The sequence below is a fragment of the Colletotrichum spaethianum genome (genome assembly GCF_022836535.1).
Source record: "Colletotrichum spaethianum MAFF 239500 DNA, contig24, whole genome shotgun sequence".
NCBI classification, from domain to species: Eukaryota; Fungi; Ascomycota; class Sordariomycetes; order Glomerellales; family Glomerellaceae; genus Colletotrichum; species Colletotrichum spaethianum.
Genome location: NW_026054794.1, coordinates 607,565 through 627,830, shown reverse-complemented (window position 1 = coordinate 627,830; position 20,266 = coordinate 607,565). Strand labels below are relative to the sequence as shown.

Genomic DNA, 20,266 nt, shown 5'->3' with positions numbered 1-20,266 from the left:
GAATGGAGGCCTGGCAATGTAAACGGAATGCAGGAGACCGGTCCCAAGCTCCCTGCCAGGCTACCAGAGTTCAACCCTAATGCTGCTGGTTCCGAGGACAGCGAAGAATTCAGGGCCAGCCTCGCTGACCTCAAGAACGTGGCGCCTTTCACACAGAACTCTGGCCTGGGTTCTCTGGGCGATCTAAAGATGAACCTCCCGTTCGAGAGCCAGCCTTCGAGCCGAGCACCCATCGAAAAGGAGAAGAAGCCATCGCTCGATTTCCCAGTAATTCCCCAGGCACCTCGCCCTCCGCCGACGTTCGCAGTCAACCTCAAGCCCACAGGCGGGGCCTGGCAGAAGTACACGCAGGATTTCCAAAGCTATGTTATGAGATGGGAAATCTTCAACGCTCAAGTCATCGAGCACTTCAACGCACGCAAGGCGAACATTGCTGATCTTCGAGCTCGAAAGAGTTATTCTTTCCTCGTCTCTCGTGGCGACGATGAAATTCAAGAGTATCTGGAATGGATGGCACAGGACAAGGAGGTTCGAAGAAAGTGGGCTGTTGCGTGCGAGGACCACGAAGCCCGCATTCGAGAGTTCATGGTGTACAAGGGCAAGATGGCAGCTTGATGAAGCGACATTTTGCTCTGGCGCAAGCTTCCCTTTTCCTAGAAGGATCTCACTACCTTCTTGATTTATTGTTCCTCGCCTTGCGGGGTGTTTCACAACTTTGACGACAGCTTGGACTGGATGGGACACGACACGGAACGATACCTGGTATTTGGGAGGGTTTTAATCACACTTCGACTTGTCTCTCACGACCTGCGGTTGTTCAACCCGCGTTGCACATAAAACTTTGTCGTCGACTTCTCACATAGCGGCGGCAATCCATTACGACGTAGATGAGAGGAGGAAGGCGCGTGTACACCTCATATATGGGCTACATTTTTTTGCAGGTTTCCCTTTCGCATTCAGTTTGGGGGTTCTTCGGTTCGGTCTTCAACACTGGTCGCGCTCCCCTAGAAACAGTTCACATGTCCTTGAGGAAACGGGTCTTGGTTGTTTCTTGCCTTGGCTAGGATGAATGGGGTGTGTTATGTAACACGTGCTAGACTCTTGGTCGTCTTCGAGGCATTGGTATCTTTGAAATCCTGACGAGAGACGGAGAGATGAGATAGATAATCGACACCATTAGAATTTGATTTCATCTCAGGTGATACATGTATGTTTCCGCGTAGCCCGAAGTCCTGGCAGTGGCGCAACGTTCGATGTTTTCTGTCACACTTCTTTGCTCTCTTAGGATATGTGGAACCAGTCATTACGTCGCCGTAGCCGAGCAGCGGATGATGGTTTACCAGAGAGCTTGCCCTTGGTTATCAACACCAGACGAGGCAAGCGATTGGATAGTTTTAGAGAGACTCCAAGGGTTCTGATAATTGAAAAGCAAACGAGAACTGCCTGTTCCAATCTTGCCATTTTGTGTTGCCCTTCTGCCTTTGCGTCCACATCCAGATCACACTTCTTCGAAGAAGAGGCCATTACTAAGTAGCACCGCTTTGGAGATAGACCAGTGATAGTAACGATATGTTTATTTCTACTGTTGACAAGGGTGGATGATGTATTGGCCCCATCCTCAGGTAGTGAAAACAAGCATAAAAGACTGGTATCATGACATACCTTAAGCCCACCTTGCCAAATTTATACCGTCCTCTACAGCCCTCATTAACTTGATATTGTCTACGCTATTCTCTGTTTTTCGAAAAAGATGGTGGGCGCCAGGATTGCCACAAATGCCATACTATACCGTCCTTATCATTGTCCTGCTTTGCTGTTCTCTTTTCTGTTTTTCGCATGTTCACAATCATGTCAACGGATTTTGGCGTGGCGGAACGTTTGACGCTTTTCTCCCTGAGACCGTCGGAGGCCACGCCTAAAATCACATTATTTCATGACTTCCGGAAAGTTCTGGGAGCTGTATATGTTCTGGAATCAGAACGAGTACGCTGGAGTGGGCTACTCAAGCATGGGTGTTGCAATATGTAAGTTGAGTAGCTTTCTCTGGTTACTGCCTCCTTCTGCGTCATTGGAAAAGGAGAAGTCACAAGCGCTCTCTTCGATGGTGGCTGCCTGTTCTACTCTCAGATTCATAATCATTCTGCTACCTTTGAGGCCTGTAGATTGCGAAGGGAGTTCCGTTATCGGAAGTCTCATTCTCGCCCTAAAAGCATCGGCCAGACTTTGTCTGAAAAGGTGAAGCACAACAGGAAGGGCCCTTCCTTCTCTTGCCTTCCTTTCCAGCTCCTCGAGTAGCTTCCTTCCACTCTCAGCCTCCCCTCGCATAAACCCCCTTCGGCCCGCTACTTCATCTCTTCTCTCATTCCCATCTCTCATCCTCAACAGCTACCACTTCCATTGATCATCATATCCATCTCACTCTAGGCACCTCGAGCTGTGTGATACTCTTCCATCTACTACCCAACTTACAAAGTATGTGGAAACCCCTCTTCCCGTTGCCCTTCCCACACATCCTTCCCCATCCCACTCATTCTCATTTGTCTCATTTTGCTCTCCATCCTTTTCATGCCTACCACTTCCCCCGCTTCACCCCTAACTCACTTCGGCTCCTGACTAATTCACTTTTGAATACTCGGTTGACTTTCCTGCAGACCTCAACGTTACCATACGCTCAAGATGGCCGATGCCAAGGGTAGTGCTTCTACCTCTCTCAATGCCACCGAAGGCGCTCCTGCCGGTGGCCGTGTCGGCGCCTGGACCGACACCGAGCGCGTAAGTATCTCTTCCCCTTCCCTCTCGTTCATTCTGGACCATCTTTGGCTTACTTCATGTCGAACAGTTCCAGCTCGTGCTCCGCGTCCTCGCGACTCACCTCCCCGATGGTAAAGGCGTCGATTGGAAGAGCATCAACATGCCTAACCGCACCCTGAAGGCCATGCAAGGTCAGTGGACCTCGATTACCGCCATGATGCGTGAGATCAACGCAGGTGACGGAGGTGACGCCTCCACCCCCAAGGCCAAGACTCGTAAGTTACTATTCCCTTTCTTGAACCTGCTACTTCATGCTAACGTTTGCGAAGCTCGCAAGAAGGCCGCGCCCAAGAAGAAGGCTGCCGCTACCGAGACTAGCGAGAATGACAATGAGGACATTGGTGACGATCAGAACGATGGGGAGAACAAGAAGACAGTTACTCCGAAGAAGCGCGCTGCTGCCACCGACGCTGGTAAGTGTTGATTCACCCCTTCCTCTACAAAGCACTGTCACTGACCTGCCCCTGAATAGACGGCACTCCCAAGAAGCGTCGCTCCCCTGCCAAGAAGTCAGCCCTTAAGGCCGAGCCCGAGCTTGAGGCCGGTACTGAGGATACCGATCTGAAGGAGGATAACGGTGTTTAGCAGTAATTCGGAGGAGCGTGAAGTCGCTGCTACATCTCGCCAGGGGCACATTAAGGTACCTTGCTCGGTTGGGAATTCTTCGACTACATCGCAGAGCTGCTCACAGTTCCTGCAACATCCTTTCATTGTTTATGCATTGCGAATCGATCTGGCTTCGGGGACGAATACTCGCAGGTATGGCTTGGTTCATGGACACAATTAGTGGTGGCCGTTGCTCTGGTTTTAATTGGATGAGCCTTCTTCTCTTTGAAAAAGCATACAATGGATACTGGACACATGTCCCCTCAAGCATACACGTTCTATTAGGTAGCCAAAGCCAGCAGTATCGAAACCAGATACTCTACTCTCTTTCCTACCTCGTATTGAGAACGTGCTGGACCGCCGTGTTGGGTGGTGGTGAGGGCTCGAAATGTCCGCCGGTCAGTGATGGACGTGTTGTCGAGCGAATCAGGTTGCTGGACGCAGACTCCGAAGCAAGGTGCATCTCAGCCGGTCATTCGAGCAGAACATTGTGAGACCTGCATATTGATACAGTCTGGAATCTCGGTGATGGTGGTGTGCAGCGTGAGAGCATGATCCATATCGTCCCATCTAAAGCTGCGGACCAGGCACACACCCGTTGACGTCTGCCTGTCAAGACTGTTAGGTGGACTTTGCCATGCTACCAGACTGGCTTAGCGAAGGCTACAGGCTCTAACACGACGCTAGTGTCACATTACATCAGCAGCCGGGGACAATAGTGGGAGTGAAGCAGGGATGGACACCCACCCGGGACATGCACCCATATAAGCGGGCTCTTATGCATCTAGCCTGGTGATCTGGTCTGGGTGACCCCCATATTGGACAGATCCTGTTTGTTTGCCATCGTTCCGCACCTGAAATTTTCGACGACGGACGACGTCAAACCGGAGAAAAAAAGGTAATTGGTTTTGGGATAGCTATTTTTTTTGTTATTACCATCACATTTTTCAGGAGATCTCGTGCCGCAGCTTCAGGTCCAGTCCATAGCTACCCTGATAGCCAAACCTCCTGATTTCCCGCCGTTCGTTTCCAGAGACCTTGTTCTTGTTGTCGGAGGGTTAGGTTGCTGCCATCCCGCCCTTTTCCCACACTGGATGCGCTCCGTCTTCGTACGCAGAGGGACTTGCTTGAGCCTTGCATCCACCCCGGTAGCAGCACCGCGACCTCAGACAACCACCACCAACACCACCACCACCATCAACGCCACCCTCACCTTCCCTCAGCTTTTCAGACGCCAGCACGAGCTTGTCCCGTTCGCACAACGCGGCCGCTCCCGCACTTCCCTTGTCATTCTTTCTCAAGACACAAGCTATAAGACCACGCAACGGTCCGTCTTCGCCCAGAACCGCCGTCTCTTTTCTTCTACCACCGCCGTCGCACCTAAACCGCCGTCAACAGCGCAACAAAATCACACCTCTCCCCAGACCACCACACCCGAGGCCGCGAACATGAACGGCAACAGCACATCGCCGCGCACCAAACGCAAGGCCCCGCCGAGCCCCCAGGGCTTGCGACCTCATAAGCAGCACCGTGCCCTGAACGGAAAGCTGTCCGCTGGCGACAATACCCCCGAGGTCGAGCTCGAGCATGGCGCTTTTGTCGAGGAGGAAGAGTCCGATTTTGAGGACGCCGCAAGGCTGAACAGCATGTTTCCCATTGCCCAGGAGCCCGAGGCCTGGCAGAAGACCATTGAGAACGTCGTCAGCAACGTTGTCTCCATTCGCTTTTGCCAAACGTGCTCCTTCGACACGGACGCGGCGTTGACAAGCGAGGCGACTGGCTTTGTGGTGGACGCTCAGAAGGGGTATGTCACGCTTGGCGCCGATACAGATGCAAGGGAGACACCCGTGCTGACATCATTGTGTTACAGATACATCTTGACAAACCGACACGTCGTTGGAGCTGGACCGTTCTGGGGATACGTCGTTTTCGACAACCATGAGGAGGTCGATGCGTACCCTGTTTACCGTGATCCCGTCCACGACTTCGGTATTCTGCGATTCGATCCGAAGGCTGTCAAGTACATGAAGTTGAACGCGCTGGTTCTTCGTCCGGACCTTGCGAAGGGTAGGCAAACACCTTGATGGCCAAAATACTAGAGTGGATCCGCTAACGCTTCGACAGTCGGTGTTGAGATCAGAGTCGTCGGTAACGATGCCGGAGAGAAGCTCAGTATCCTGTCTGGCTTCATTAGTCGTCTCGACCGAAACGCGCCAGAGTACGGAGACGGATACAGCGATTTCAATACGTGCTACTACCAAGCCAACGCTGCCGCGAGTGGCGGTAGTTCTGGCAGTCCTGTTGTGAACATTGACGGCTTCGCTGTTGCGTTGCAAGCAGGTGGACGATCCGACGGCGCCTCGACAGACTACTTCCTTCCCCTCGACCGACCGCTACGAGCCCTAGAATGCATTCGTCAGGGCAAGCCCGTCACGAGAGGCGACATCCAGTGCCAATTCCTCCTCAAGCCTTTTGACGAGTGCAGACGTCTTGGTTTGACGCCAGAGGAGGAGGCTGCAGCCCGGCAAGCTTTCCCCAAGGACAACAACATGCTCGTTGCCGAAATTGTTCTACCCAAGGGCCAGTCTGACCAGAAGATCGAGGAGGGTGATATCCTCATCAAGGTGAATGGCGAACGCGTTGGGCAGTTCATCCGGTTGGATGACCTGCTTGACTCGAACGTCGGCAAGACCATTCGCCTTCAACTGCAACGAGGTGGTGAGGATATCGAGGTCGATGTTGACGTCGGTGACCTGCACCAGATCACCCCTGACCGCTTCGTATCCGTTGCAGGTGCCAGTTTCCACAGCTTGTCCTACCAGCAAGCCCGTCTGCACGGCGTTGCATGCCAAGGCGTTTTCGTTTGCGAGGCCACTGGTTCCTTCAGATTCGACAGCGCGGACAATGGCTGGTTGATTCAGACCGTGGACCACAAGAAGACCCCTGATTTGGAGACCTTCATCGAGGTGATGAAGGCAATCCCGGACAAATCTCGCGTGGTTGTCACTTACAAGCACCTGCGTGATCTGCACACCCTGAACACCACAGTCATCTATGTCGACCGACATTGGTCGGCTAAGATGAAGATGGCGGTCAGAAACGATGAGACGGGTCTGTGGGACTTTACGGACCTTGCTGATCCCCTCCCCCCCACGCCGCCTGTCGCCCGCTCTGCTTCCTTCATCGAGCTAGAGAACGTGAAGCACAAGGCTATCGCTGACCTAGTGCGAAGCTTCGTCCATGTCAACTGCACCATGCCCGTCAAGCTTGATGGCTTCCCCAAGAACAGGAAGTGGGGCATGGGCTTGGTCATTGACGCGGAAAAGGGTCTTGTTGTCATCTCGAGAGCCATTGTACCCTACGATTTGTGTGATGTGACCATCACTATTGCGGATTCGATCATTGTCGAAGGCAAAGTTGTCTTCCTTCACCCCCTGCAAAACTACGCCATCGTGCAGTACGACCCCAAGCTGGTCAATGCTCCCGTCCAAAGTGCGAGATTGAGCACGGACAACATCACCCAGGGAGCTTCCACCAACTTCATGGGTTACAATAGGATTGGCAAGATCGTCCATGCCACGACAACGGTTACCGAAGTCACTGCTGTAGCCATTCCGGCCAACTCTGGTGCACCTAGATACCGAGCCATCAATGTCGATGCTATTACGGTTGACACAAGTCTCAGCAATCAGTGTGGAAGCGGTGTTTTGGTCGCCGACGATGGCACTGTCCAGGCTTTATGGCTCACGTACCTTGGTGAGCGTTCGCCTTGCAGCAACCGGGATGAGGAATACCACCTTGGTCTGGCGACGCCCACCCTGTTGCCTGTCGTCTCTCAGATTCAACAGGGTATCGTCCCCAAGTTGCGAATGTTGTCCGTTGAGTTCAGAGCCATTGCTATGGCTCAGGCCAGAGTCATGGGAGTCTCTGACGAGTGGATTCGTAAGGTCACCGAGGCCAACAAGACGCACCACCAGCTGTTCATGGTCAGCAAGCGGACCTTTGAGCGCGGCGAGCAGTCGGGCGCTCTGCTCGAGGGCGACATCTTGCTCACTCTCAACGGCAAGGTCATCACGAAGGTATCCGAATTAGACATCATGTACTCCCACCAGGCTCTCGACGCTGTCATCGTCCGCGACTGCGAGGAGATCCACATCAAGGCCCACACCGTCGCCGCCGATGATGTCGAAACTGACCACGCCATCTCTTTCTGCGGAGCCATCCTGCACCGACCTCATCATGCCGTTAGGCAGCAGATTAGCAAGCTGCACAGCGAGGTGTACGTTTCGGCCCGCACCCGCGGTTCGCCGTCATACCAGTACGGCCTTGCGCCTACCAACTTCATCACCCACGTCAACGGCAAGCCGACGCCTGACCTGGAGACTTTCCTCGCCACTGTCCAGGGAATCCCAGACAACACCTGTAAGCTACTTTGTTGCGGCCTAACTTACACATAAGCTAATCGTTCTACCCAGACTTCCGACTCAAGGCTGTCACGTTTGACAGTGTTCCGTGGGTCATCACCATGAAGAAGAACGAGCACTACTTCCCAACGACGGAGTGGATCAAGGATCCCGCCGAACCCTGCGGCTGGAGAAGGAAGACGTATGAGGGCGGCAAGGTGTTTGAGGGCGAGGGCCCTGACGGCGTGCTCCCCGTTTCCGAAGACACCGAGATGGTGGAGGAGCCTGCTGCCTCCATCTAAGCCACGGAGCACAGGACGAGAGGCAGGCACCGTTCGCGACCAAGAGACTCGGCCTGGCGTTTTTCAAGCTAGGCAATTTTAATGACAACAACACTTGGGGGATTCCAGGACATGATAAGGTGTAAAGGCTGAGGGATTCAAGGGCATGGGCAGGCGAGCGCACGGCCGTGAGGACAGCATCTTCACTGGATGTTCTGTATACATATGTAAAATCAGGAGCCAGAGAGGCACGTTCTTTGGAGGAACGCGCTTCTTCTTCTCTAGGCTTTCGTCTTTTTTCTTTTCTTTCTCGCTCTCTGTTCAATACCCGTTAGACTTCAAGAGGAAGTTCATGTGCTTTCAAAGCTGTTTGATAATCTTAAATGACCTAGCATGCACCCAGCAGAAGCAGGCAGCAATACCTACTTGCTGACATACGGTAACTCCGCGACCTTGTTATTTCCTACGGTAACAGTAACCGTCCAATACAATTTCTCTTATGTCTGCCTCACTACTCTTCTCGAAAGGATCTCGAAGTACTGCCTGAACCACACAAGCGAGCCTGAAATACAGGATGAAGACAGACCAGGGAAGATGGTATGTAAATTGACTCTGCTTGGGCCCGAAACCGTTGTACATCAGTTTTTTCTTTCGTTTACAGGGGAATCACTCCGAGAGCAAAGATCTGTGAAGGACAATTACTTGCCAGAGCTCGAGGAAAAGCAACGCGAATATTGTGATCATTTCGAAAATGTGTTGACATTCAAACTCACCCAGAAGACTCGACAGCTCACCGAAATATGCCCTTCCTTTGAGGTTGTTGTTGTTGTTGTTGTTGTTGTTGTTGTTTAGCATGGTTTTCCCTGGCATCTAACAATGCAAAGCAAAAGAATCCAATTCATTAACGCAAACGAGCCCTTGTATACATGCGACGTTGAGTTGAACTGTCCGAACCAAAGAAATAGGCGCAAGCAATCACCCTGCTCATCGCAATGACACCGGCAGCTACTACACGCCCTCGGAGGTTGGAGCAAAGAGTGCCAAATCAGTATGAGGGTTGAAATAAGACAGGTTTCGTAGCAACCTGTCCTAGCATTCCTAGCATTCCACCATTGAAGATTCATGTCGAGTGAGCCTTGGGAGTTTGTTCGTTCCACAATTGTTGTTGTCTGAGTGGCTGATGATAAATGCGAAGCTGAGCTTTAGTTAACGCTTTGTATAACCACCCGTATAGCTTGAAGATGGAGCATTGGCCTCATAACCAGATTGATGTCTGTTGATAACAGTCACTCCTGGCACAGTGTATTTCTTGCTGGATTGGTCTCCAGAACTGCGATATGTTTGCAGGTACGCATGCTTATCTTCTTCGCTGATTGAACTTCGTTGAAGGGAATTTGGGGTCGAAGAACGTTCCTGAGACTCTTCGAATGAATCCCGCTGGTGGCAGTCTCTGGCTAGGAACGGCTGTTGCGACTCTGCAACATGAGGGTCTTGAGATGTGTCTTCAGTAGAAAGACCTTGCTTCGGAGTGAAAGCACATCCCATAGTATTTGATAAGTCTTGGGAATAAGTCGAGTTTGACGAAGAGTCCAGTTTGTGTTTGATATCCTCAGAGGCATAGCCTGAGTCCCCAGAGAAAGTAGATGCAGCTGATGGAACTGGAAATGCCTGGGAGGTACCTTGGTGAATCACTGTTTTTGAATACTTCGACTTGGATTTAAGCCTTCTGGAGGTCATCGTTCTCGGACAAGTTTCCAGGTCTCTTGTAATAGAGGGCGGTGCGCTGGAATCGGGTTCTTGCTGGGTTTCATCATCTTCTTGAATAGATGGTAAGGGGTCATCTGAGCTAACTTCAGGTGCGCTGCTAGAGTTGTGGGACAAGTCGTGCTCCGAGGGTAAGAGAACAGACTTGGCACCAAGATAACATTTGATCTCATCGAAAGTGCCACGGATCGGAACCACGTAGGCATCACCAGTTATGTCGTCAGCGACCAAATGGCCATACGTGTCATATGTTGAAGAACCGATAACCCAGGATCCAGAATCGCCGTCAAAAACTTGAGATCCGTCAGCTTTCGTGTAATGCCTATTATCCGGCCAATCATGACTCACTTTCACCATCTTCCAATGTTAAAATGTATGCCTTGATGAAGCATTTTGCCGTGCCGAGCATGATTCTAGTTGGCACATTGGAAAGCAGGCCAACTCTTGGCTCTCTGCCCCTTCTGGGAATCAGGACACTTTGACGTCTCAAACCTTTTGGGAACTGAGCCGTTTCTGTCACAATGATACTCTGGCCAGGAGTACCTTTATTCCATTTTGAGAAGATCATATTAGGTGATTTCCTTCTGTTCCTGTCCAAATCAATCAAAGCCCAGTCGAAACTTTGACCCAGATCGAGGAATTTCTCGTCCGAGACCGCTCTGATGTTCCCAAGTCTTTTCCATTGGCCATTCTCAACAACACTCTCAACCACTGTATCCTCTGTATGATTCACAACATCTAAGGAACCAGTAGAAATTGTAGACTTGCGGTTTGGATCGAGATTAGAGCCTCTACTGCTGGATCCCGCGGGGGGTAGGAGATCGATGAGACAGTGGCTCACTGTTATACCATACAAAGCAGTTGTATCGTCGTGATATACTATTTTGATGATACCGCCGCATGTAGCATATGCTGTTTTGTCGCTGGCAGTCTCGAACCTTAGAGGTTTCCCGCACAGGGTCCGGACTTCGTCTTGGCTGTCGTCCTCCTCTGGTTTTGCCAGCTCATAGACACTAATCGATCTCTTTCGGGGTGCTCTCCCTTCGATTAGAACTTTCAATTGGGGCAGTTCTGGACCAGACGTCTCGCAAAGCTCCTTAATTAGCCCTCCCTTGAAAAATTGCCGAATAGCGTCAACCACAGTGGCAGCACAGAACACTACTAAACAACCTTCAGCAGTCTCTTCTGTTTTACCAAGAACCATCAAACGGATTGATACAAACCCGGTACGAGGGCAGTGCTTTCTCAAATTAAGGCGTAGAAGAGGCTCTATCTGGCTGACGGTGTCCTCGAAACGCTCCACTATCAACTGGTCGGGGTCTTTGTTGAAACGCCAGAGGCTCTGACCGTCCAATGTGATAGGAGCTGCTTGAGATGGCAAGTATTCTGGTTCTTTCCCTTTGCCACCTAAAGCGTAAACACTCGAATCTTTAGGTGCAGAAAGATAGCCACAGTTTTCTAATATGTGGGACACTTCCGTCAACGTTGTTTCTGGCGGTAAGGAGGAGTCGGTAGTCTTCTCAATGTGCTCCTTTGAAAGCGCACCAGAGGAACAGTGTCGTCCATCTGTCCTTGGGAGTGGCCTTAGTGGTATTGATGCCATGGAAGTGTAGTGGAACTTAGAGCAAGGTGATGCTAGGAGATCGATGTTTGAGAGTTGATTAGAAGGCGGCTTTATGGCTCATTGTGATGATTTCTCGAGGCCTTCGTAGAACCGTAATAAGTCACAACAGCGCAACAGAATCATTTTTGAGGGGTCTGGTCAGGTGAGATTCCCGGGGGGGCTATTCTCCAATCATGAGTCTTGAATTCTCAGCCTGGTCTGCCTACCAAAGCATGTTGAGTAGTGGGCATGACGTGTAGGTTGCCGCACGCTAGCATAAGGCTTCCAAAAGACGCATTTCCCCTCTTTCAACCATCTACCAAATGTGCCTGACGAGCATGACTGATGATAATGTTGATCTTTCCATGGTTCCGCTGGACCTTGTTGACGACGTTCATCTACGAAAACTATGTGGAAGTCTTTGGCATTGGAAACCATGCCAGGACTGCACTTCAGTGCAGTCTTGTACCAAAGACGGATGTCCATGGCCGCGATTGAAGAGGCTTGAGCCCTTCTTCCAGAACTATAAAGACACGGTAGTTTCGTACGTATCAGAAGCCTTTCCGCCGCACCAGACGCCGGCGTTAAAATCCCATGAAGACCTATTCGCTATTATTTGCCTCATCAAAGCAAGACCCCACATCCGAAGAGGTGCCTTGGTCAATGACTACTTCTCAAGTCGTGATGGAGACGGCGTGACGCTATTCAAAGACAGACAAAGAGCTTTCAATCTCGCAATTAGGATCATGTTGATGGTCAGCTGCTCGTTCGAAGGACAGGTAGGGGATGTTTTCGACGGGGGAGTCGAACCCACTGTTTGGAAGGAGGCACAATCACTGCATGAATTCATTGCTGGTACATTTCCTACCTTAGAGCACCCGAGTCTAGACGAAGCATCGGGCATAAAACCTCAGTTGAGGGCTGCGAATCTCAAAAAGACCGCCAATTTGTCTTTCAAAGGGACGGATGACCTCCGCAACCATCTTCGGCTAGATCAAGAAACAGGCGTAGTTGAGCTTTACCATCACACTTCATTCTTGAAGGAATGTCTGAAATCATCAACGAACAAGTCTGGTCAAGAAATAGCGTAAGTACATTGCTTGAATCAATGGAACTTGCGTTAACATAAGACAAGCCAACCACTGCCCCGTCAACTCATTTTGGAAACGCTGGATTCTTTTCAAAGGATTCTTTTTCCACTCGACCAAGATTCACGCGTCATGCTGAAAAGTTTAGTGGCGAAAGAGTTATTCGACCCAGACTGCATGAGTCCAAGCTCGCTGACAGACCGATTTCCGAACGAGAGAATCATCAGCTACCATTACTGGGGCTCACGACTTCTGGATCTATATGACGAAATAGAAAATCCTACTCCTAGGACACTTTTAGAGGTGTGGCTGGAACAACGGAGCAAAGCGAGGCATGTGATGTTGGCAACGTTGGTGGGAGTAATCATCGCGGTCATTCTGGGCATTATGGGATTGGCAGTCGGTATCTTCCAAGCTTGGGTGGCGTATGAAGCCTGGAAACATCCTGTGAATTCCTAGGTCGAGTTAATATTTATCAAGATTATGCTCTTTCAGCCTTTAAAACATAAACCAATATTTTGCCAGCAGTCGAGTGAAACTCCCATACCAACTTGGCGTAACTACAACATACGTGCAACACAAAGCTATTTTAAGCCTGTGGATATTTAAAAGCCGTCTAGGTTCTTCCCGTTTCTTCTTTCAGGCCAAGGGGCAAGTGCAAGGTGCGAGTGCAAAATAACGCGTGACTACGAACGTAGATCTGCTGACGTGATGTCTATGGTTTTGTACCAATGCCTCACTATCACTACGTCAACTTACAAGGTGTCCACTTGTCATTTCGTATTCAGTTAAATGCTATTTCAAACTTGGATCTTTCATGAAGTCCCATCAGAGAGGGTTAACTCAGCAAGTGCCACATGATGAGGTCAATACATCTCTTTACGCGGCAGAACCAGCGGCCGGTTGATAAATATTATAGGAGTCTCGAGGAGATGTAAAAGACTGATCTTGAGCCTCTCATAGTAGTAGCTCTAAGCCGGTTCTTAGTTGACAATAGGTGACTATCGTTGCATATCTATTTCCTCCATTTCCTCCACCAACTTCTTCTTGGCTGCATTACCCTTAACTATCTCAAAATTTTCCCAGTCACTCGTACCCTCTTTGCAGGCCTTTATGTATTCCGGAATATCGCCGAGATAGTTGAGCTGCTCCGTCTTCTTGCCCGGGATATTAACACCCATGTACCACGAGGACTCATTCTTACTGAACAGCGATGCCTCATTCATGTCCAAGACCTTCTTCTTCTTCCAGTCTTCCATGGCTGACTGCCGCGACTCGATAGATCTTACCTGTTTCTTACTGAGTCTGGCCAGGACCTCGGCTATAAGCTTGACTTGCTGGTCGAAGAATGAGACAAAAACGAAACTGTGTCTAGACTTTCCTTTGGACTGTGTACGATGAACATGTTGGGACATCCTCGAGCCATAAGGCCGAGATATGTCCACACAATGTCTTTCCACCTCCCCTTCATGTCAACGCCATCTTTGCTACATAGATCCATGCTTTTCAAGGCGTCTGTCACACTGTAATATCCAGTTACAAGGACAATTATGTCATGCTCTCTCTCTTTTCCATCCTCTGTAGTAATGCCCGCGATGTCCACTCATAGATACTCATCTTCTTCGCGTTCACAACCTCAACATTATCCTAGTCCATAAACTAGTAATAGTCCTATTCAAGGCTGCTTCGTTTATAGAAAACAGGAAAGGCTGCTTATCAGGGACCAGAATAGCGCTCTTCTCCAGATTTTACATCCTCGCCCTTGTCTTGGCCCAAAACTCGTAGACTAGACGGTTTGCCTCCAGATCCACTGAGAAATACAGTGTTGGCCTGACCAGAAGTTTCATGAACCTGACATTATAGCAACTGCTCTTGGTAAACCATGCTTAGTCGTGAGTTTCGACCTGGGAGGAGCTCCGCTTGCTTTATGAATCCCAACCAATACATAGCGTTTCAGTTGGTAACCCGCTATAACTGATTAGTATTTTAACAATCATGTAAGTCCATTGCCATCTGGCTGTAATCTCGGGGCGAGCAAGTTGGGGACAGCTTTTGCTGTATGGAAGAGGCGTAGCGGTAGGTCTTCTTGCTTCTTCCACTTTCGGGAGGTACTGCCTACTAAACATAAAGAATGTACGAAGAACGACGATTCAGTCGTGTTATCTTTGGTAAATAAGTAACTATACAATGCAGATGGTATTCCCAGTACATGAATCAACAGGGCAATAGAAGGGCCAAGGGGACTAATGGGGCCGAGGGGGCCGAGAGGGCCAAGGGGGCCAAGGGGGGTTAAGGGGCTAGGGGCCGGGGGCTGGGGGCTGGGGGCTTGGAGCTCCTTCACATACGTGTAACTGTGGCACGGTAGTCGCTGGAATACGCATGCCTCAACAACAGATTTCAAGACCAATCCAAAGAAAGTAAGACAGATACTATTGGAGGATAAGAGGGAAAGGGTATCAGCGCCAAGAGCCTTGAAGGCTAGAAAGTGCAGGACGGGGGCTGCATTTACAAAGCAGTAAATGGAGGCGCTTTGGGGTCTTTTGCGGCTGCCATGATATGTAAGAGGATCCCATATGCTCCGAATCTGCCATTTCTTATTAAATACGACGTGTTCTTAGTCTGATAGATCTCAAAGGATACGAGTGGCAAATAAGCAAAAGAATCCCGAGTTTCTTCACATCATGAATAACCATGCTGCTTACAACTTTGGCATCTCCCGGAATTATGCCTCCACACTTTGCTACAAGTGCCGGGACTTGGAAGAACCACACCCCGCAGCAGGCTGCCTCGAGAACCACGATCATTGCAAACACGGCGACTTCAAGAAACCCTACCCAAATGATTCACACTGGAAATCGACGCAAACACAGATACAGGATAGCCCGGGCATTTTAAGTCATATCTACCCCTCAAAGACCATGACAAGTCTCATACTATGTGGATTCTATCTCTTCGGTCTTTTGGGCAGTCTCTTTAGCCTTGCCAAACGCAACATAGCTAAGGCCATCAAGGCTTTTCGGATGTCTCCTCGACTATTCCACTGGGCTTTCGACCAGCATGATGTCGGCTCTATGTCCAATACCCTTACAGTTCTCGATAACCGTACTAGACGACGGTACAAGATTCCTATCAGGCACAATGCAGTCAACGCCCTCGAGTTTCAAAAGATCACTACTGCTCGTTTCGGCGGCGAATCTGTCGGCGATTTTGAGTCTGGCTTGCGAGTTTTCGATCCCGGCTACCTCAACACTGCGTGCGTTGAATCCAGCATCACCTTTATCGACGGCAAGCGAGGTTACATTCAATATCGCGGTTACCCCATAGAGTACCTTGTTGAAAAGCACGACTACGAAGAGGTCATCCATCTTCTCATCTGGGGTCACCTACCCAACGCACCAGAGAAAAAGTCTTTGCAACGGAAAATTGCTGCAGGTTGCGTTCCACCTGAGCACGTCATCCAAGTCATCAGATCGTTTCCTAGGGACTCTTTGACTAGCACGATGGTCATTGCCGGTGTGGCTGCTTATGCTAGTCGAGATGAGGGAGCCACTCGTACACTCCAGTCTGGCTGTCCGGAGTACTTGGGTCAGCCCGAAAAGGTTGACGCCGCCCTCATCAGCTCCTTATCCGCTCTCGCCACTGTTGTTGCTCTCGCATATTGCCACAAACGTGGTAAAGCTTTCACTCCTGTCGACCCTGAAGCTACCTTCATTGAAAATGTTATGAAGATGATGGGCTTTGGAGAAGGGGCGAGTGACAAGCCCAACTCGGAAATGATACAATGTTTTAATAGGCTTTGGATCCTCTATGCCGACCATGAAATGACCAACTCAACCGCTGCATTCTTGCACGCAGCCTCTACTCTAGCTGACCCATTGTCGTGCTGCATCTCCGGAATCGTCTCCGGATACGGCCCGCTTCACGGCGGTGCCATCGACCTCGCATACAAGGCCTTCGAGAACCTCAAAGCCCCTGAAAACGTTCCGGCACTGATTGCCGACGTGAAAGCCAAAAAACAACGCCTTTTCGGGTACGGTCATCGTATATACAAGGCCATCGACCCTCGCGCCAAGATCATACGCGCCATGATTGACCAGCACAAGAACAAGTTCGAATCAAACTCACTACTTGCAGTCGCGATGGAGATTGACCGCGTCGCCAACATGGATGAATACTTCACCAGCCGTAGCCTCAAGGCTAACGCAGACCTCTACGGTTGCTTTTTGTACACCGCTTTCGGCTTCGAATCGGATATAATTGTAGCCATGGCTAGCTTGTCACGCATACCCGGTGTGTTGGCTCACTGGCGAGAGGCAATGCTCGAGAAAGCCCCTTTGTTATGGCGGCCGCAGCAGATATTTACCGGCACCCTAGTCGAAGAGCAATGTCGTAAATATCCCTGACTTTAGATGGCATACGCTCAGTTATTGATGTGGTTTGTTAGCTACTGGGAAGCTTTTGGCGGGGTATTTGCCAAACTTGGACAGAATGTGAAACCGCGAAATCGGAAGTGCCGCTGCAAGCACTCTTTCTTGAAATTCTTTAGTACTTGGCTCGGTGTGGTTCATGAATCCAAGAAGCAGATTCCTTAATATCAACAACCGAAACGTATTCCTAGTACCAAATAGCAGTGAAGATTCAGGGACCAATAATAATATTGGGGTTTGTTTTGCTCGCATTCCAATATGATTCCAGCAAAGCAGGTATGCCAACTTAAATGGTAAGTGGTACGGAACAAATACGACGCCGTAACTAATTGTTTTTGTCAATGGATAATTAGGAGATGTCCCTGCTCCTCGTATGGCCAGAAGAGATTGTTGTGCGGCGCCGCCTGCAAGCCATCACTGAATATGTCGATTGCAAGAGAACTGGGCCAAGCTGCCTGGATGAGCTGACATTCCGTTCCAAAGTCTTCGTGATACTCTCCACGAAAAATTCTGCGTCCTTGATTTACCAAATTGCTTAGGTTCGACATGGTGCTCTTCTCTAGCTTGGAAGCATTAACAAGTTCCTTAGTTCTGAGAGCAGAGCAAGGGTCAGTGTACTTTCCCCGGGATTTGAGCTTGTCGGGATCTCGGACATTATATTATCCGGGAGCCTCGATGCCTATGTGATGTTGCTTTGGATCCTCGGAGTGGTCCGTGCGTATCGTTGCTGGACAGCTGGACCGCAACCGACGCTACCGCACTGTATCCTTCCTGTCTCCATTCTCATCCACCTTAATCAACCACCTCACAACTTTGTTGTATGATTGGCCTGCTTCTTGCAAAGTTGTCATTCAGCTTTCTGGGTTACTTGGATTGGGAAAAGAGAACAGCTATCGAATAAGGACTGGAGCTTGGCCTTGCTTTATCACCAACGTCTCAGCAACCGGATTGTCGCTTTTCCGGACCAACCTGCTGGCCTCCTTCGACGTTCACGCGCATATCTCACCACCAGCCATTGGTTATCTTTTAATGAAAGAAGCCTTCATTACCAGAAGTCGACTAATCGCACCGCCTTCAATCTTCTCCAGGTATACCGCAGGACATCAGCAAAAATGGCCTCCAAAGATGACAAGGCGTACAAGTACCGCCAGGAGATCAGTCAGGTGAGTAAGAACGCTTCGTCAACAGTTCATTTCAGCATTTTCGGTGTCATTACTCCTTTGCTTTGAAAAAATATCCAAACTTGTCGCACAATCGTTCGTTGGTTTGGAAGGCCAGCCAGCGAAAAACAAAATAGCCCGCGGGATGGACAAGTCCTTTGACGTGCGTGCCTTTTTGTGCTGGCGATCAGTGGACGACAATCACCAAATGACTCGAGACTCGATGAGGGAGATTGCAAAAGCTGCACCTGCCTCAGCTGCTGGAGGTGCTTCTTGTCCGACAAGAGCCGTCTGTCAGACAGCATTCAATCAGAAACACATTCCAACGTTCCAACGACAGGTTCATATTCCTTCAGCCGACATTTACTCCTGAGGGCGTGAAGCCACAGCCATGCAGGACCATGAGCTCCAGGCCTTCCTTAGCTGATTACCTCACTAAGACCAAGACGGCGGCAAATACCGCATGAGAAACCTCATTGGAAGCCTCCAAATCAGTCTCGGCATCTTCGAACATTGCACCGAGCTGTTGGCAGTTTGGGGGCTTCTGACACGGAACCTGATGCTGTTGCGGAGAAGCCGATTTACCCACGACCCCCAGAGCAAAGGCCGCCGTGGCGGCTCACTATCAGCGCGAGAATATTGAAAATTTTCAATCTACTTTCGATGAAGCTCGAGGCATCGCCGTTGTTTCTTGTTACACATCCATCCTCAATGTTCCATATGGCAAATAGCACCCGCGGGCAAAGAGCAAGCGCTCCAGACCCCTGCAGCCCAGAAGCGAATCTTGTCTCATCATACTCAAATTTGAGAACGGAGAGAAGCCGCCATACGGCTGGACTGATCGGCTCACTAACGTCTTGTGCAAGATGATGTATGTTTCTGGCGAGACCGCCGAGCCATCGATTGAAACGACAAGCATGATCGAAGATATTGTTCGTCAGCAGGTCATTGAACTGGTAGGTTGTTGCTCACCAAAAACGACTTCGCTAGACTCACAACTCGTCAGCTTCGAAACTGCACTGAGCTTGCAGCGCGTCGCGGCGCTCGAGCTATTACCATTAACGATCTGATTTTCCAGATTCGTCACGACCAAGCCAAGGTCTCCCGCCTGCGTACTTTCCTCTCGTGGAAGGATGTCAGAAAGAACGTCAAGGATTCAGACGACAAGGGTGGTGAGGCTGATCTTGGCGCTGGCGAAGATCCCGTTGGCGGTGTTGTTCCTGGCGGTCCAGTCGATGATGCTACTAAAAAGAATAAGAAAGCCAAGGTCGGCCTCCCTTGGGAACCGTCTTCGTTCTACAGTCAGGAAGTTCCAGAGCGCGACGATGAGGAGGACGAAGAAGAGGAAGAGATGAATTTCATCACCCTGCAGCGTCTCCGTAAGGCCGATGAGCGCACCAAAGCCATGACAAAGGAGGAGTACGTGACTTGGTCCGAATACCGCCAGGCCTCGTTCACTTACCGCAAGGGTAAGCGATTCCGTGAGTGGGCTGGCTTCGGTATCGTTACGGACAGCAAGCCTTCCGATGATATCGTTGATATCCTGGGTTTCTTGACCTTCGAGATGGTCCAGACGCTCACCGAGCACGCACTGAAGGTCAAGGAGCAGGAGGATTTGTTCAAAGCACAGAGCGGCGGCGAGAATGCCGGCTCGAAGAAGCGCAAGGTGGCAACTGGTCTGTTCGACCCGCCCAGTGAAGGCAGAAGCCCCATTGAGCCTCGCCATGTTCAGGAGGCCTTCAGACGTCTTCAGCAGCGCCCCAAGAAGACCCGAGCTATGCTCAACGGTACGAGACTGCCGCAACATACTGCTCTCAATATCGTGAGTATCTACCATGTCTGCAACATGCCTTTTCTTTACTAACACGTCTTCTAGTTTTGATTTCTTTTCCCAGAGCGGATGTCCAGGGAAGCAGCTTTGCCTGGGTGCCAACTGCGACGCCTCGGATTCGCTTCTATACTTCAACGATGTAAAGATACCCACGGATGGGCCATGGCTTGGCGTTTATGGATTCCTCTATTTATGCTCTTTAGGCAGCGTACTCGGACAAAGTGACTAGGCTAGGCTGTCGTGATACTTCAAATAAACCAAAGTGTTATGCAACTGATTGTGGCGGTTCAAA

The 20,266-nt window shown here is 50.2% G+C and overlaps 6 protein-coding genes across 6 annotated transcripts; 5 read left to right on the top strand and 1 right to left on the bottom strand.

Annotated features, from left to right (window-relative positions):
• Window positions 1–27: 27 nt before the first annotated feature.
• ColSpa_08826 (uncharacterized protein) lies at window positions 28–615 on the top strand (the record flags this gene model as incomplete). Its single annotated transcript, XM_049275038.1, has 1 exon — window positions 28–615. One exon carries the CDS (start codon window positions 28–30, stop codon window positions 613–615), a length of 588 nt encoding a protein of 195 aa, XP_049130995.1.
• A 2,061-nt stretch (window positions 616–2,676) lies between these two features.
• On the top strand, window positions 2,677–3,396 carry ColSpa_08825 (uncharacterized protein; the record flags this gene model as incomplete). Its single annotated transcript, XM_049275037.1, has 4 exons — window positions 2,677–2,772; window positions 2,840–3,026; window positions 3,081–3,224; window positions 3,284–3,396. 4 exons carry the CDS (start codon window positions 2,677–2,679, stop codon window positions 3,394–3,396), a joined length of 540 nt encoding a protein of 179 aa, XP_049130994.1.
• Window positions 3,397–4,865: 1,469 nt separating this feature from the next.
• ColSpa_08824 (pro-apoptotic serine protease NMA111) lies at window positions 4,866–8,122 on the top strand (the record flags this gene model as incomplete). The annotated part of the gene is made up of 4 exons (XM_049275036.1): window positions 4,866–5,221; window positions 5,288–5,484; window positions 5,542–7,839; window positions 7,893–8,122. The coding sequence occupies 4 exons, from the start codon at window positions 4,866–4,868 to the stop codon at window positions 8,120–8,122; spliced, it is 3,081 nt and encodes a 1,026-aa protein (XP_049130993.1).
• A 5,435-nt stretch (window positions 8,123–13,557) lies between these two features.
• On the bottom strand, window positions 13,558–13,815 carry ColSpa_08823 (uncharacterized protein; the record flags this gene model as incomplete). The annotated part of the gene is made up of 1 exon (XM_049275035.1): window positions 13,558–13,815. One exon carries the CDS (start codon window positions 13,813–13,815, stop codon window positions 13,558–13,560), a length of 258 nt encoding a protein of 85 aa, XP_049130992.1.
• A 1,659-nt stretch (window positions 13,816–15,474) lies between these two features.
• ColSpa_08822 (citrate synthase) lies at window positions 15,475–16,959 on the top strand (the record flags this gene model as incomplete). Its single annotated transcript, XM_049275034.1, has 1 exon — window positions 15,475–16,959. The coding sequence occupies one exon, from the start codon at window positions 15,475–15,477 to the stop codon at window positions 16,957–16,959; it is 1,485 nt and encodes a 494-aa protein (XP_049130991.1).
• A 2,050-nt stretch (window positions 16,960–19,009) lies between these two features.
• Window positions 19,010–20,025, top strand: ColSpa_08821 (SAGA complex subunit spt3; the record flags this gene model as incomplete). The annotated part of the gene is made up of 3 exons (XM_049275033.1): window positions 19,010–19,099; window positions 19,150–19,965; window positions 20,020–20,025. The coding sequence occupies 3 exons, from the start codon at window positions 19,010–19,012 to the stop codon at window positions 20,023–20,025; spliced, it is 912 nt and encodes a 303-aa protein (XP_049130990.1).
• Between the last annotated feature and the right edge of the window lie 241 nt (window positions 20,026–20,266).